Source organism: Brachycentrus maculatus, unplaced genomic scaffold, assembly GCF_059751285.1.
Source record: "Brachycentrus maculatus isolate JH-2025_06_01 unplaced genomic scaffold, ASM5975128v1 h1tg000295l, whole genome shotgun sequence".
NCBI lineage: Eukaryota > Metazoa > Arthropoda > Insecta > Trichoptera > Brachycentridae > Brachycentrus > Brachycentrus maculatus.
Window position 1 is genome coordinate 119488 of NW_028281046.1, and position 16628 is coordinate 136115.

Genomic DNA, 16628 nt, shown 5'->3' on the forward strand with positions numbered 1-16628 from the left:
TCTGATTGATTATTCATCACTAATTGTTTCTCTTTTCCTATTTAAAAACATAAAAGGCGGCGGCCATCGCAAAATCTAACAATCAGGCCGGATAAACAGTATTGCTAGTCATCTAAAGGTAAGTCTGCAATAACTCTGTCTAATTTTATGGTAATTATTATATATTTTTATTTTATTTAATCTAAATTTTATTTTGTTTATTTTATTTATTTATTTATTTATGGTTCACTAACAATGAAAAACATTAACAACATTTTGAGTGTGTCCAAATACTTGTTCACAAAATCTGGATTATCTCCAATTACAGGTGTTATTTTTATATTATTTTTTTTAAAGATGAAGAAGAATATGGAAGTCTGGGCATTTACGGGGCTGATGACCGTCATAGGCTGGTTTTAGTGATCACTTTACACACGTTTGACACGTATTATCACATTGAAAAACCTTAAACTATAAATTATTTTTGTATCTCCTGTATGTTATGTTTATAATCTAATCATTAAAAAAAAAATATTAAAAATTTAAAAAAAAATTAAAATATAAATTTTGTATTACCATGTTAGTATTCGGCTCAACACAGGCCATGCCTAAAGAGCCGTAATACGTATAATAAATGTATATATGAAATGGATATGTATATTGAATGTATCTATGTATTATGAAAATAAATAAATAAATAAATAAAAATAAATGTAAAGTGATCACTTAAACCAGCCTATGACGGTCGTCAGCCCCGTAAATGCCCAGACTTCCATGTTCTTCTTCATCTTTGATGAGATTTCAAAAAATAAAATGAAAAATATATTGCAACAAATGAAAGACATGGAGTGCAATACAAATTGTTTGAATGTTTTTCATCAAATGAGAACACAACAAACTTACAGACACAATAAAGGTGCGGGTTAAACACATATATTTCTATTCTGTATATATATATATATATATATATATATATATAACTAACTAACCAACCATCACGCCGCTTCTCCGCAGGGGTAGGCAGAGAGATAAGAGCGCCACACCACTCTGTCCTTGCAAACATCCTTCGCCTGTTCCACGTTCATGCATCTCCTCATACATACCCGCCGATTGTTACGACTCCTAACCTGACCACTTTCAAGTATTTGGCATACCTGATCGTGCCATGTTTTTCTCGGTCTTCTTTTCCCGCTGACATTCGCCTTCTAAATTTGTTTTACCGTTCTTTCCTCACTCATTCGTTCTACATGTCCAAACCATCTCAACACACCTTTCTTAATTTTATCGATAATGCTTATCTCAGCTTTGCATTCCTTCCTTATTTCGCTATTCGTACATCTATCATACATTGTTTTGTTGCACATTCTTCTGAGAGATCGCATTTTGACTGCATTCAGTCTACTTTCATGAACGAACGTTTTTAAAGCTTAAAAAGTGTTTTTAAAGAACGTTTTTAAAGTTTAAAAATATAACACAATGGATTAAAAATAAATATCAAGCCACTTATTGAACTTTTTACTGTGCAACAGATCTTTTTAGGTTAAACCTGAAGGTTTTTTCTCCATTTGAAATATATTTACCATATTTTAAAAAAATAATTAAACAATACAATTTCTTCAAAATGCATCCTTCCTTATTTCGCTATTCGTACATCTATCATACATCGTTTTGTCGCACATTCTTCTGAGAGATCTAAATACAACCTTAGCATCCTAGAAATGGAGTTAAAGTGTGCCATATTATTGTTATATACTGGGAGAGAAAATGTGTTGTGCCTCCGTAATGGTTAATACCACTATGTCTTAACCGTTAGAGTGCTGAGAATCGATATATCGACTTTGGTATACTTAGTTAAAAGCGCGCAAAAAAAAAATTTTTCTAGTGAAACACAAAAATTTACATTATTTTTTGACATCTCATCAAAGATGAAGAAGAATATGGAAGTTTGGGCAAATGCCCGTAAATACGGGGCTTACGACCGTCATAGGCTGGTTTAAGTGATCACTTTACACACGTGTAACATTCACCAATTCTACCCATTATTGACAACCACACTACTCAAATTCTTGGAAGTTCTATATATATGAACCAATTTAGAAACTTTGTTCTTGAATCACTAGAACTTCACTAGAGACATCTATTGGTGAGATGTAAAGAAGCTTTTTTACTAAGCAGAAACTCTTATATTAGTATGTGAGATATGAAAATAATATGAAAATAACTCCTGTAATTGGAGATAATCCAGATTTTGTGAACAAGTATTTGGACACACTCAAAATGTTGTATACAAAAATTTATGTTTTATAAAAACTTATTATTTTAACCCTTACAATGTCGGATTCGTCGAGCAGTGATAATGAAAACAATTGTTATACTCAAAGTGTCCGCCTACATAGTGTAATGGTCAGCACGCTCGGCTACCGTTCTGGAGGTCCCAGGTTCGATTCCCGGGGGGGTAAAATAAATATAAATGATTTTTTCACTGTAATATTCATTCAATATTACCCTGGACTGGTACGTGAAGCGGAGGGCTGATCACCTTTCCTTCATGTGTAAACGATCGAGATAACACTGCGTTTATATGAAACAGTGCCCTATGCACCATTGGGGTGCGGATAAGGGTTTTATTATCGTACTCAAAGTAGTGATAGTGACGAAGAAGTTTAAAAAATATTACCAACTGGATGATGCGCATTGTTAGTGAAAATTTCGACGGTGAGCCAATTTCACACGACCTTGACATATTTTTCTCAATGAAAAATACATGTTTTTTTTCTCAAATGGCAGTTATTTTTTAATATATGAGTATGTTTATTACAGAATGTTGTTTTATTGAATTAGTTTTATATTTTTTCCACCAACATCAGAAAGAAATATTAAAATCGGTCAGTGTTTATGAAAAATATTTTAAATTTTGTACATACCTAAAATAAAATAAACCATTATTGCCAAAAATATAGCATACATAAAAGAAAAATCTCGGTTAAAAGAAAAAAACGGTTAAAACCTATTGCGACACCTGTTTCCATGCATTCTGCATCATTTTCTAACACCGTATTTGAAGCTAAGTTGTGTTGATATGTGTCCTTGGGTCGTTGAAGGATGATAGGAGGGTAGGAGCTGTCTCTAATTTTTATTCAATCATTATTTTGCATCAGTGGGAACATAGGCAATAGGGGGATGTATTATTTTGAGAAATAAAAGACATTGTTTTTTGATCCACACACATTTTTATTAACCAACTAGTTTCGGCAACAACCTGTTGTCTACAAGTGTGTCCAAATACTTGTTCACAAAATCTGGATTATCTCCAATTACAGGAGTTATTTTCATATTATTTTTTGACATCTCATCAAAGATGAAGAAGAATATGGAAGTCTGGGCATTTACGGGGCTGTCGACCGTCATAGCGTCAGAGTTTCTGCTTAGTAAAAAGCTTCTTTACATCTCTATACATTGATGTCTCTAGTGAAGTTCTAGTGATCACTTAAACCAGTCTATGACGGTCGTCAGCCGTCATTCTTCTTCATCTTTGATGAGATGTCAAAAAATAACCTGTTTTCTTCTTCAGGGTTTATAATTTATTTCAGTCATAAATTAAACCCTGAAGAGGCAACAGGTTATTGCCGAAACTAGTTGGTTAAAAATGTTAGTGAATAAAAAAACGGTATAAAAATGTGAGTGAATAAAAAAACAAAGTCTTTTTATTTCTCAAAATAATATATCACTATGATCCACAAAGTTAATGCTTTCAATATTCAAAACATAATAGGAGGATGCTTTAATGATTGTCATATTATTAACACATTTAGGACGGGTGTTTTTTATGCCTGCGGTCTGCTGGCAACGGGGTTTGATAATGTACAGATAATGTAGGTTTGATAGTGTACATATTGTTTAGACCTTCACAAAAAGATTGGTGCATAATACTCATTTAAAAACATGAAATAATTCCTTGTTTTCTGACTTTGAAGTGAGGCCGGCGCAGAAGGTAAAAATACCCTTCTTGTTTTTAAGCATCAGTCCACCCAAGGGGTAGAAATACCTTTCCAGTGTGTTAATTATGGGATTATTATTATTTCTATTTCTATGAATTTCTATTATTTCAAAATATTGCAATTAAGCACTTTTCGTATTAATAATTTATAGGATTTCTACGTTATTGTACAAAAAAATTATAAATTATAAATTATCTATATATATGTGTCGGGTTGTGGTCCCATGGTAAGTGTCGCGAACTCTAAAGTCAGAGTTTCTCGGTTCGAACCCACTCTACCACAATTTGATACCTATTTCTAATAATGCGCCTTAGGCTCACAGAAATAGTATGAAATTGATATATTTGTTTAAATAATAAAAACACAAACAATTTTCTTTTTTTAAGAAAAAAAAATATTAATCATTATTATTAAACCATATCCGCTCCCTAGGTGGAGCATATGGAGTCCACAAACTGTCTCCAGGCTTTTCTGTCGGCTGCCAGCTCCCTTGCGTCCTCCCAAGTCAGATCCGCGTCCCGAAGTTCTGACGAGAACTGCCGACAAATTGTCAGCAGTGGTCGGGGACCTGATGCCTTGTAGAGGAGGCGAGCTTGATGGCGGCTCTCGGGAGGCATGCGGGGTACATGGCCAAGCCAACTGAATCGCTTTTTCTTGATGACAGTTGTGACCAAGATTTGATTGCCAAAATAATAATTAATAACAAAATTTAGTAATGCTGTATTTTTTGCAGGTAATACAGCCAAAAGACAAGAATGTTCAAAGCCAAGGCCATAGATGCTGTGGAAAATTGTGAGGAAATTGGGAGGTGGTGCGAAACAGTTTGGGACAACCCGCACCAGAATATGTACAAGGACGGGCTGCCGGAGGCATCGGTAAAGGAACTGGAGAAGATAAGGGAGTTCAGTCACTCGTATCAACAGCGGAACACTGAATCGACCGACGGTTCTCAGCAGAAGCTGAAAGGCCTCACCAGAGATGTGGAAAAACTACCAACAAACAAGAAACCAATGGCGTCATTCGGATACAATAAAAAAATACAGGAAACGGAAAAATTTGGCATGAAACAGGGCTAATTTTGGACAGAAAACAAACAAATCTACAGTAAAACAAGTGTATAACTTTGTCCATGCAAACATATGTATTTTATTTTGTTATAGTTTTAAAAATTCAGGATATGGAAAAAAGGCATTAAACAATGCTAATTTTGGACACAAAACAAAGAAATTTTCAATTATACAAGTGTATAACTTTGTCTATACAAACATATGTATTTTGTTATAGCTTCATAAATTCAGGAAATGGAAAAACAGACATTAAACAATGCCAATTTTGGGCAAAAAGCAAACAAATCTACGATAAAACAAGTGTATAACCATTGTCCATACAAACATATCGCTCACTCCTTTCAAGAACCTCATAAATCAAAAATTGTCCATTTTTAGTTGCGCATGTTTTCGGAATGCCCAGAGAATGTACTATATCCCAGCAAAAGCGGCATATTTTTAACTTAATATTTACCCGCTATAGGGCAGAAAGTCTTGTTTTTGCATTTTGAAGAAAAGGTATTGTTTAATTATTTTTTTAAATACACTAAATATTTTTCAAATGGAGAAAAAACCTTCAGGTTTTACTTAAAAAGATCTGTTGCACAGTAAAAAGTTCAATAAGTGGCTAGATATGTATTTTTAATACATTGTTTTATATTTTTAAGCTTTAAAAATGATTTCCTGAAAAATCAAGTTTTTTGATTTATGACATTGTTGAAAGGAGTGAGCGATATGTATTTTGTTATAGTTTCATAAATTCAGGAAATGGAAAAATTTGGTATTAAATAAGCTAATTTTGGATTATAGTGTATAAATTTGTCCATACAAACATATGTATTTTGTTAAAGTTTAGTAATAAAAATATGAATCTTCTTCCTTCCTTAAAAATTGTTTTTAATTATGCAAGTCATCAGCTTACTATAAACTAATCTATTATTTTTTTGACATCTCAACACAGATGAAGAAGAATACTGAAGTCTGAGTATTTACGGGGCTTACGACCGTCATAGGCTGCTTTAAGTGATCACTTTACACACGTGTAACAATCACCAATTATACCCATGATTGACAAACCACACTACTCAAATTCTCTGAACTTCTATAAATATGATCCAATTTCGAAACACCACTAGAATTTTCACGAGAGACATCTTTTGGTGAGATGAAGAAGCATTTTTATAAAGCAGAAACTCTTATATTAGTATGTGAGGTCCAAATCCTGGATTATAATCGCATACATGAGAAACGCCAGAAATTATCATTTTCATTTTATTATGTTAGCTTATAATTGTCTGCCTCCGTAGTGTAATGGTCAGCACGCTCGGCTACCGTTCTGGAGGTCCCGGGTTCGATTCCCAAGGGAGGTAAAATAAATATAAGTGATTTTTTCACTGTAATATTTATTCAACATTACCCTGGACTGGTAACCTGAAGCGGATGGCTGATCAGCTTTCCTTCATGTGTTAATTAATGATGAAGATAACACTGCGTTTATATGATGCAGTGCCCTATGCACCATTGGGGTGCAGATATGGGTTTTTATCTTTATCTTTTATAATTTGACCAGTTAATTTACTAACAACATTTTGAGTGTTTCCAAATACTTGTTCACGAATCTGGATTAATTGGAGATAATCCAGATTTGTGAACAAGTATTTGGACACACTCAAAATGTTGTTAATAAACTGAACCCGGGACCTACAGAATGGTAGCCGAGCGTGCGTACCATTACACTACGGAGACGGAGAATGTATATATTATTTATGATATACTTTCCAAATTATTTTTTAGCTACTCCTTTTTTTAACCCTTACTGGTTCAATGTGGAATCTCATTAGACATGGATTTTTTCCTCTTAGGTCCCATGTCGGATGTTATTCCACATTTTTTTCATCATAAGTATTATTTATTTAAATTCCAAGTTTACATTTTTGTCACTCGTATCTATTATAAAAGTATGTGGAGCAGAGGACAAATGATTATTTTCCAATTTCAATGTAACTGTCTACCTAGATTAATTTTTTTTTAATTCTAGGGGACCGGAAAGTGTTAAAACATAGTAAGGCGCATTAGCTGATTGGCTCACTAAACTTACAATATGTGTTTACGTTTTATTTCATTAATTACATTCGCCATTGTTTAGAAGCAGTTAATATTCATATATGTACATTAAATTATTGTTGGACTTTGATTCCCAAATGATAATTGGAACTATACCAATTGAATTGGAAAATTTATCCAATTAAATACTTTAATTTCGTTATTGATTCAACAGACAGTTTGTGGTAATATCTCGCAGGCACTTCCATTGCATAGGGAGGCGTCCTGCTCAACATCTTGTTCATACCCAAGAAGACCAAGAAGATGGTGCAATAATACGGCGGTTCCACTTTCTCCCTTTCAGACAGATGTTTTTTTAATATGTTTTTATCTCTGATTATCATTTTAATGACTCCGGCCAATATCTGTACCTGACGGATTCTCCAGTTCTTTGGACACGTTGCGCGTTCCGACTAGTTGTGATCGGTAGCCTGGAGGGAAAGACAGGGAGAGGAAGATCCCCCGCATGATGGACCGATCGAGTTAAGGCAGAAGCAGGCACCTCGGTGGTTGGAGCGCTACGTGCAGCGCAGTCAAGGGATAACTGGAGAAGAGTCATTGCTTCTGCAAGGGTCACAACCCTCAGCAATGAGGAATAAAACGGAGAAGAAGAAGAAGAATCATTTTTACATCATAATCCATAACTGTATAAGCGCCCTTGAGGTAGTTTTTTATAAAAATGGCGGGATATAAATCATCCAAGTTTATTATTACTATTATCTATCCATTTTTAATTCAAGTTTTACTTGGTTAATACCAGTATTTCCTCAAATCTATTGTAACACGTGTTTCCATGATTTCCGCGTCATTTTCAATTGTGTTACGGTGTAAAAAAAAAAGAAACAGCTCCTAACTCCTCTTCATCCATCAATGTCCTAAGGACACAACTCTGAAATTTAGACTTGGCTTCACATACGGTGTTTAAAAATGATGCGGAATGCATGGAAACACGCAACATAGATTTTAATAAAAAGCGATTTTTACCTAAAATAAATAAATCTAGATTCAAAATGAAGTATGCATTTTAAAATAGACTCTTTTAAATTAATTTTAAGGCTTGGCTGTGCACTTTCACAAACTCTTTAAAATCATTGTTATCCACCTCAAGGCCCATGATATTGGCCAATGACACAATCTCGTTGACTGTAAGTCTGAAATAGTACCTGAGGAGTCCCTCGGGTACTATTTCAAAATCACATTCGACAACCAAAGGTTTTTCCAAGCAGAAGTCCTCTTGGAAGCAGAAGCCGTGGATGTCCCGGTTCGCAAGAGAATGTCGTGAAAAAGGGACTTGCCTTTTCTCTGTAACTCATTACCATAGAATGGAGCTATGTATACTTGAACTTTGATGTATTACTTGAACCCAGTACAAAAAATATATTTAGATCTGTATTTGGTCTACAATAATGAACGTATTGAGATGATTCATTGTTTCTCTGACAGGTGACACTTATTGTCACCATACGTTCATTATTGTAGACCAAATACAGATTTAAATAATTTTTTGTACTGGGCTCAAGTAACACATCAATGTTCAAGTAGCTCCGTTCTACAGTATGCAAAATGAATGCTTGCTAAGGGAGCAAATTTTATTTTCACTTTTTTTTTTGCTCGTTTGCTAGATACTCGTTACGAGAGGTTAGAGCACGTTATGAGAGGTTCCACTGTTTTAATAACAATGTTAGCAACTTAATCAGACTACCAATTAATACATGTCTTTACAACGTTTTGAGTGTGTCCAAATACTTGTTCACAAAATCTGGATTATCTCCAATTACAGGAGTTATTTTCATATTATTTTTTGACATCTCATCAAAGATCAAGAAGAATATGGAAGTCTGGGCATTTACGGGGCTGACGACCGTCATAGGCTGGTTTAAGTGATCACTTTACACACGTGTAACATTCACCAATTCTACCCATTATTGACAATCACACTACTCAAATTCTTGGAAGTTCTATATATATATATGAACCAATTTAGAAACCTTGTTCTTGAATTACTAGAACTTCACTAGAGACATCTATTGAAAAAAAAAAAATAATAATAATATGAATTAAAATAATTCCTGTAATTGGAGATAATCCAGATTTTGTGAACAAGTATTTGGACACACTCAAAATGTTGTAAATAAATTGTCTGGTCAAATTATAAGCTTAAATAATAAAAATGAAAATGGTATTTTCTGGCGTTTCTCATGTGTGTGAATATAATCCAGGATTCGGATCTCACATACTAATATAAGAGTTTCTGCTTAGTAAAAAAGCTTCTTTACATCTCACCAATAGATGTCTCTAGTGATTCAAGAACAAGGTTTCTAAATTGGTTCATATATATATATATATATATATATATATATATATATATATATATATATATATAGAACTTGAGTATTTGAGTAGTGTGGTTGTCAATAATGGGTAGAATTGGTGAATGTTACACGTGTGTAAAGTGATCACTTAAACCAGCCTATGACGGTCGTCAGCCCCGTAAATGCCCAGACTTCCATATTCTTCTTCATCTTTGATGAGATGTCAAAAAATAATAAATATCTTTATGATGAGATATATGTCTTTATGATGTATATGTATATGTAATTATCGTGAACATTGGTCTGTATGTTCCCGATAGTTACCTCAGACAGCGTCGGCATAGATTGTTTCACATTCCTATGCACAGGACCAACCTGCCGATGGTTATGCCTGTAGGAAGAGCTACCGCTATGTTGAACAATATCTCATTGGATATGGATCTGTTCCACGTGTCTGAAGGAGTTTTCCGAAGCGGGATTCTTCTACACCTTTAGCAATAGTTCTTGCATATTGTTGATTTTTGTATTTATTTAATGTATACAATTTAAATTTTTTAGTTAATTGAAAATAAATAAATTGAAAGTGAATTGAAATGTTCAACGTTACTCAATCGGAGTTACCATGATTTCCCTGCGTTTGGGACCAATTGTGTTTGTCATTAACCTATGCTAATCAATAATTGTCCACGGGGAGTATATAGTTCAGAACTTCCTCACTTCCTTCAACCAGAGCTTGTTGCACCGGACCGTCAGCCATTTCATAATTTCATCAATTAATGGTAAGTTTTATTTGCAAAAGATAATATTTTGACTCAAACAAAATATAACTAACTAACTAGCCATCATTTCCTCTGTTTCCCCGCATGGGTAGGCAGAGGACGTGAAACGCCACACCACTCTGTCTTTGCAAACATTATTCACCTCTTCCTCATTCATGCTTCTCCTCAAATATACCTGCCAATTGTTTCCACTCCTAACCTGACGCTTTCAAGTATTTGGCATACCTGATTGTGCCAAGTTTTACTCGGTCTTCCTCTGCTCCTTTTTCCAAATATTTTCGCCTTAAAAATTCGTTTTACCGTTCTTTCTTCACTCATTCGTTTCACATGTCCAAACCATCCCAACACACCTTTCTTAATTTTATCGATAATGCTTATCTCAGCCTTGCATTCCTTCTTTATTTCACTATTTTGACATCTATCATACATCGTTTTAAAAAATATATGAATATTCAAATTATGTAGTTTCAACAGCTTTCAAATCAAGAATTTTTGGTATCATTTTGAGTATCTTTTAAATCGTAAGTATACTGGAAAAAACGTTAACTCGAAAATACGCAATTTTGACTCGGAGTACTATAAAGTTTTCAACGTTCTATAAATTGGCAAAATACACTCATTGAATCGTTTGAAATATCATAAATGGTATATGTGGTTTTACAAGTAAATTCAACTTTAAGTATAAAAGCAGGTATTTTATTCGGGCTAAAAGCTTTAAATAACAAGGATTTTAGAGTTAACGTATTTTGAAAGTATACCCACGAATTATTGTTGACAATTCTGTATTTTGAAAGTATACCCACGAATTATTGTTGACAATTCTGTATTTTGAAAGTATACCCACGAATTATTGTTGACAATTCTGTATTTTGAAAGTATACCCACGAATTATTGTTGACAATTCTGGAATATCTCAGCTTTTTTTATTTTTTTTTTATTACATTTTCGACATCTCAACATGAAGAAGAATGTGTTCAGATTAGGGAAGGTTCAGATTATAGAGGTCCGGCTGTGTTGTAGGAAAACTCATTATTACTTACTTAGTACCTGCAGATATACAGTAGCTATATAAAATAAAATGTGTTTGAATGTGCCGAGTAAATAAACGAATAAATATCCCCAGTTTTCACTTTTATTGCAGATCAAATAATTAACAATGTTTAATTTAAAAGTCGCGGTGAAAGAAGAAAATAACGGAGAGTTCGAACGATGGACGCAGACATTTGGGTCGAATCCGCACCAGAATATGTATAAAGACGGACTCCCGAAGAGCTCACTCGAGTCTCTGGAGAGGACGAGGGAGTTCAGTCAACTCTTCCAGCAGAAAATCACAGACGCGAAGGATTCCCAAACCAGGGCTTCCAAAGAGTTAGAGGTGGAAAAGGCTTCCACGAACAAGAAACCGATGGCATCGTTTGGATACAATAAAAAGATTCAGGAGAATGGAAAGCTGGCCGCAAAATGAATTGTCATCTCAACACTTAGATTAAGCTGGGCAGGACATATAAATATCGCTCACTCCATTCAACAACGTCATAAATAAAAAACTTGATTTTTCAGGAGAACGTTTTTAAAGTTTAAAAATATAATACAATGTATTAAAAATAAATATCAAGCCACTTTTTGAACTTTTTACTGTGTAACAGATCTTTTTAGGTAAAACCTGAATGTTTTATCTCCATTTGAAAAATATTTAGTAAATTTAAAAAATAATTCAACAATACCTTTTCTTCAAAATGCAAACATTGCCCTGTAGGGGGTAAATATTAAGTTTAAAATATGCCGCTCTTGCTGGGATATTATATTTTCTATATATATACTTTATATTACATTTTATGGGCATTCCGAAATCATGCACAACTGAAAATTGACAATTTTTGATAAATGACGTCATTAAAAGGAGTGAGCGATATGTCATACAAAAACATTATTGGGTACGGGTAGGACATATGAATACGTCCTGTAAATATATCGCTCACTCCTTTCAAGAACGTCATAAATCAAAAAACTTGATTTTTCAGGAGAACGTTTTTAAAGTTTAAAAATATTATACAATGTATTAAAAATAAATATCAAGCCACTTATTGAACTTTTTACTGTGCAACAGATCTTTTAAGGTAAAACCTGAAGGTTTTTTCTCCATTTGAAAAATATTTAGTTTATTTAAAAAAATAATTAAACAATACCTTTTCTTCAAAATGGAAAAACAACACTTTCTGCCCTGTAGCGAGTAAATATTAAGTTAAAAATATGCCTCTTTTGCTGGGATATAGTATATTTTCTGGGCATTCCGGAAACATGCGCAGCTGAAAATTGTCGATTTTTGATCTATGACGTTCTTGAAAGGAGTGAACGATATGTGGAGGCCCTCACCAAAAAGATACATTGAAGATACATAATATCACACAAAAAAATCCTTTAAATGCAAATCTGTTCTGTTTACTGGATCTTTATAAAAGTTGCGACAAAACGTGACCAATCCTGTGTTAAACCAATATGAAATCATTACATCGCACCAAAATATAACAATTTTACAAGCTAGAATTTCTGATTACTTAAAATCAATTATAACGGAAATGTAACGTTTTGGTGAAGACCCCCACATATGTTGCGCCCTGGAATGGGCGGACCTTTATTTTCCAACAGCAAAAGTAATTAGTAATCCATACATATCTCCACATGAATTACTTTATATTTGTTTGTAATTTGTATTGTCTTTGTGATTTATATATATAAATAAATGAAGAAAAAAATTATTTCATAGTCTTTTCATTTAATTTAAGCATAAATAAAATTTATTATATTCCCACCCTCCTTGCCTCATCTGGAAGGAGATCTTCCAACCCTCCCCTCTTGCCTCATCTGGAAGGAGATCTTCCAACCCTCCCCTCTTGCCTCATCTGGAAGGAGATATTCCAACCCTCCCCTCTTGCCTCATCTGAAAGGAGATCTTCCAACCCTCCCCTTTTGCCTCATCTGGAAGGAGATCTTCCAACCCTCCTCCCTTGCCTCATCTGGAAGGAGATATTCCAACCCTCCCCTCTTGCCTCATCTGGAAGGAGATCTTCCAACCCTCTCTCCTTATCTCATCTGGAAGGAGACCTTTCAATGCTCCCCTCTTGCCTCATCCGGAAGGAGATCTTTCAACCCTCTCCCCTTATCTCATCTGGAAGGAGACCTTCCAACCCTCCCCCCTTGCCTTTTGGCACACTAAACTGTACATGTTGCAGGCTGATGCACAGAATTTATTTGGGCACTGCTCACACCACCGCATTGGGTATTGGCTTATGTGATTGCGGATGCGTTGAGCGAGTGTGGTAATATGAGCTCCGTCAATGCACAAATATCGTAACATCTTGGAGGCTGAAATAGGTACCATTAACTGAAGGATTCTGTGAATCATATTGCCTATATATCGTATTATATTTTTTTCTATGCAATAATTTGCTAACTAATGTAAGTCTTTGTCTATGCTTATTTTGAAACTGACGTGCGTTCAGTGTTCAGCGCTAATAACGTAATATTTACAATTTCAATAAAAACCTTGTGAAAGAGTGTCCGTTCGTCCAGGATTGCTGTGGCAGAATATTGCTACAGTAGTAAATATCAAGCAAGTCGTACTATTATAATCTCATGAGTATTGACCCGCGCCCGTACACAATTATCTTCAGCGTATATAACAGTCAAATATGAATCGTCCGCGCTTCTACTAGACTCGCGTTCCCTCAGGAGCGGTCTTATTTAATCTGCTCGACCGGTGAATATAAAGGTCTCTCACTTCAAATTACACGTTTAAAAAGTCATTTTTTTAACATAAAATTGAAGAAAAATAAAGGCATGTTCGTAAATTAATAGATCAAAGAACATATGGAGATTCCTTCAGTGAGTATCAAAACTGAGCCAAAAGATGTGGAAACGGGTCATTTCTCCATTTCGGAAGATGCGTCATGTTCCGACATACACCAGGGAGAATCAGCGGCTTGTACCGATATATCTTATCGCAATATTATTTATCCAGAGGTTCCCATTGTCGAAATTAAACCCGAAACAAACCAAGAAGAATATGATGTTTTTATTGAGAAAAAAGAGCTTTGTTTCGATACACCTTCGTCTCATGTAAGCGCCCGTTTCGATGACATGTCAGATTCTATGATTGTTTGCCCGGCTCCTCCCACCATCAAGCCAGAACTAAAAACAGCATATGAAGACAATCTTCTTACAAAAGATGGTGTATTTTGTACCAGTTTACCGACGGTCAAAAATGAACCAGTGTTCAATCAAGATTTGGGTCAATCCCATGTGACAGAAGATCCCTTCCCAAAAGTTTCTACTTTCAAAGCAGAATCAGAAACTGATAAAGAAGTTGATATTTTTCATACTGGGGAAAATATGGGCGAAGATACATCGAAACCAGGAACTAGTTGTGAACAACAGTATACTGAAAAAGTGTTGGATATTTCATACTTTGATATTAAACAAAAATCTTTAGAATCCACAAGTAAAGCTGAAGTTGCCTCAAGTAAGTAACAGTATTTTTTTTCATCGACCCCCAAGTGATGCATAGGGCACTGCAGCACATTAACTCGGTGTCAACTTGATTCGGTGAGGAAGGAATAAATACAGCGTAGGATGCAGCAACCCGATTAGTTACCATTTACTTCGCATGCCTCTCGAGAGTTTTACGAAGCTTGCCTCTTTTACAAGGCATCAGGATCCCTTGCCTAACCAATGTGTTAATAAAAACAAAAATGCCTATTAGAAGTATACCACAAGTATTAACAACATTTGTGAAGGTCCTCACCTTTTCAAACTTTACATTTCCATTTTGAATGATTTAAAGTAATCAGGAATTCTAGCTTGTAAAATTGGTACGTTTTGGTGCGATTTAATTAAGATTAGGATAGAATACAGTAAACAGAACAGTTTGCATTCGAAACATTTGTTGTGCAATATGTAAATGTAACTTTCTGGTGAGGACCTCCACATTTATTGTTTTTTATGGACATGTCTAAATTTTAAATGAATTCCGTTTATTTTCAGATGTGGAAAAAAGCAAAATTAAACGTAAATATTCAAAGAACACTAAAAATACATCTTCTGACCGTCCTGCGGTTAGTAAATTATCATGTCCGATGTGTACATATACGTGCTCGCGTAGAGGGCATCTGGCTCCGCATATATTGACCCACACCGGCGAGAAACCGTTCTCATGTTCAGAGTGTAACTACAGATGCTCACGCAAACGCGATTTGAAATTACATTTTTCAACTCATACTGGAGAGAAACCATTCTCTTGTTCGGAGTGTGACCATACCTGTTCGCGCAGACGCAACTTAAAATTACACATGTTGACTCATACTAGAGAGAAACCGTTTTCGTGTTCAGAGTGCGATTATAAATGTTCACTCAGAGTGTCTTTGAAAAGACACATGTTCACTCATACCGGTGAGCAGCCATTTTCGTGTTCAGAGTGTGATTACACATGCTCCAGAAAAGACTCTTTAAAAAACCACTTAATAAATCACATTAATAAAAAGTCTGTTCAAAATACATTTTCTTGTACGGAGTGCGACTATACTTGTCGGGAGAAAAGGTATTTGAAAAATCACATGTACACTCATTGCGCTAAGAAAACGTTCTCTTGCTCAGAGTGCGATTATTCCTGCCTACAAAAAGGTCATCTTGATTTACACATGTTGACTCATTCTGGAGGAGAGTCATTATCGTGTTCACAGTGTAATTATACCACCTTAGATAAATGGCATTTAAAATCGCATACGTTAAAGCATATGACTGAGAAATCCTTCTCCTGTGCGGATTGTGATTTTATGTGTCGAAGGAAAGGGGAGTTGAGAAGGCACGTTGTAATTCACTCCGACATGAGACCATTCTCCTGTTCGGAATGTAAGTATTCGGCTGCAACGAAAGATTATTTGAAGACACACATGATCACTCATGCCCGGGAGAAACCATTTTCTTGTTCGCAATGTGATTACACGTGCGTGAGTAAAAGGTATCTGAAAAATCATATCCCTATTCATTCTAAAGAAGTATTTACGTGTTCAGAGTGTAAATATACGTGTTCGGTGAAAGCGAAATTGGAAGAACACGTGGTCACCCATTCAGGGGATAAACCGTTCGTTTGTTCGGAGTGTAACTACAAGGGCTCCAACAGAAATAACTTGAAAAGACACAAGTTGACGCATACGGCGAAGAAGCCATACTCTTGCCTGCAGTGTAACTTTGCGTGTACTAAAAAAATATATTTAAACAATCACGCGTTAACTCGTCATCATGACTCCCGACGGTAAATTAACCGCAATAAGGAGCGGCTGGAGGTGTTTGACGTGTCGCTCACTCCTTTCAACAAGGTCATTTATAAAAAATTCCAAGAAATTAAATAAAAAAATT

The 16628-nt window shown here is 34.9% G+C and overlaps 3 protein-coding genes across 4 annotated transcripts; all 3 read left to right on the forward strand.

The window, feature by feature from the left end:
- On the forward strand, positions 1-6056 carry LOC148304964 (uncharacterized). Of its 2 annotated transcripts, none has more exons than XM_088267446.1 (2): positions 1-118; positions 4711-6055. In XM_088267446.1, the coding sequence occupies exon 2, from the start codon at positions 4733-4735 to the stop codon at positions 5051-5053; it is 321 nt and encodes a 106-aa protein (XP_088123572.1). In that variant the 5' UTR covers positions 1-118; positions 4711-4732; the 3' UTR covers positions 5054-6055. The 2 variants fall into 2 exon arrangements, with proteins under 2 accessions (XP_088123572.1, XP_088123574.1); XM_088267448.1 differs by having other exon boundaries at positions 109-150; positions 4711-6056.
- Positions 6057-10110: 4054 nt separating this feature from the next.
- On the forward strand, positions 10111-12973 carry LOC148304965 (uncharacterized). The gene is made up of 2 exons (XM_088267449.1): positions 10111-10217; positions 11359-12973. The coding sequence occupies exon 2, from the start codon at positions 11374-11376 to the stop codon at positions 11680-11682; it is 309 nt and encodes a 102-aa protein (XP_088123575.1). The 5' UTR covers positions 10111-10217; positions 11359-11373; the 3' UTR covers positions 11683-12973.
- A 986-nt stretch (positions 12974-13959) lies between these two features.
- Positions 13960-16628, forward strand: LOC148304966 (uncharacterized). The gene is made up of 2 exons (XM_088267445.1): positions 13960-14736; positions 15258-16628. Exons 1-2 carry the CDS (start codon positions 14085-14087, stop codon positions 16526-16528), a joined length of 1923 nt encoding a protein of 640 aa, XP_088123571.1. The 5' UTR covers positions 13960-14084; the 3' UTR covers positions 16529-16628.

What these genes read in the sequence shown, in the direction of transcription:
- LOC148304964 (XM_088267446.1), top strand. Translation starts at nt 4,733, where the DNA reads ATGTTCAAAGCCAAGGCCATAGATGCTGTGGAAAATTGTGAGGAAATT.
- LOC148304965 (XM_088267449.1), top strand. Translation starts at nt 11,374, where the DNA reads ATGTTTAATTTAAAAGTCGCGGTGAAAGAAGAAAATAACGGAGAGTTC.
- LOC148304966 (XM_088267445.1), top strand. Translation starts at nt 14,085, where the DNA reads ATGGAGATTCCTTCAGTGAGTATCAAAACTGAGCCAAAAGATGTGGAA. An exon ending in TAAAGCTGAAGTTGCCTCAA is followed by an intron (nt 14,737 to 15,257) that starts GTAAGTAACAGT and finishes GTTTATTTTCAG; the next exon opens with ATGTGGAAAAAAGCAAAATT.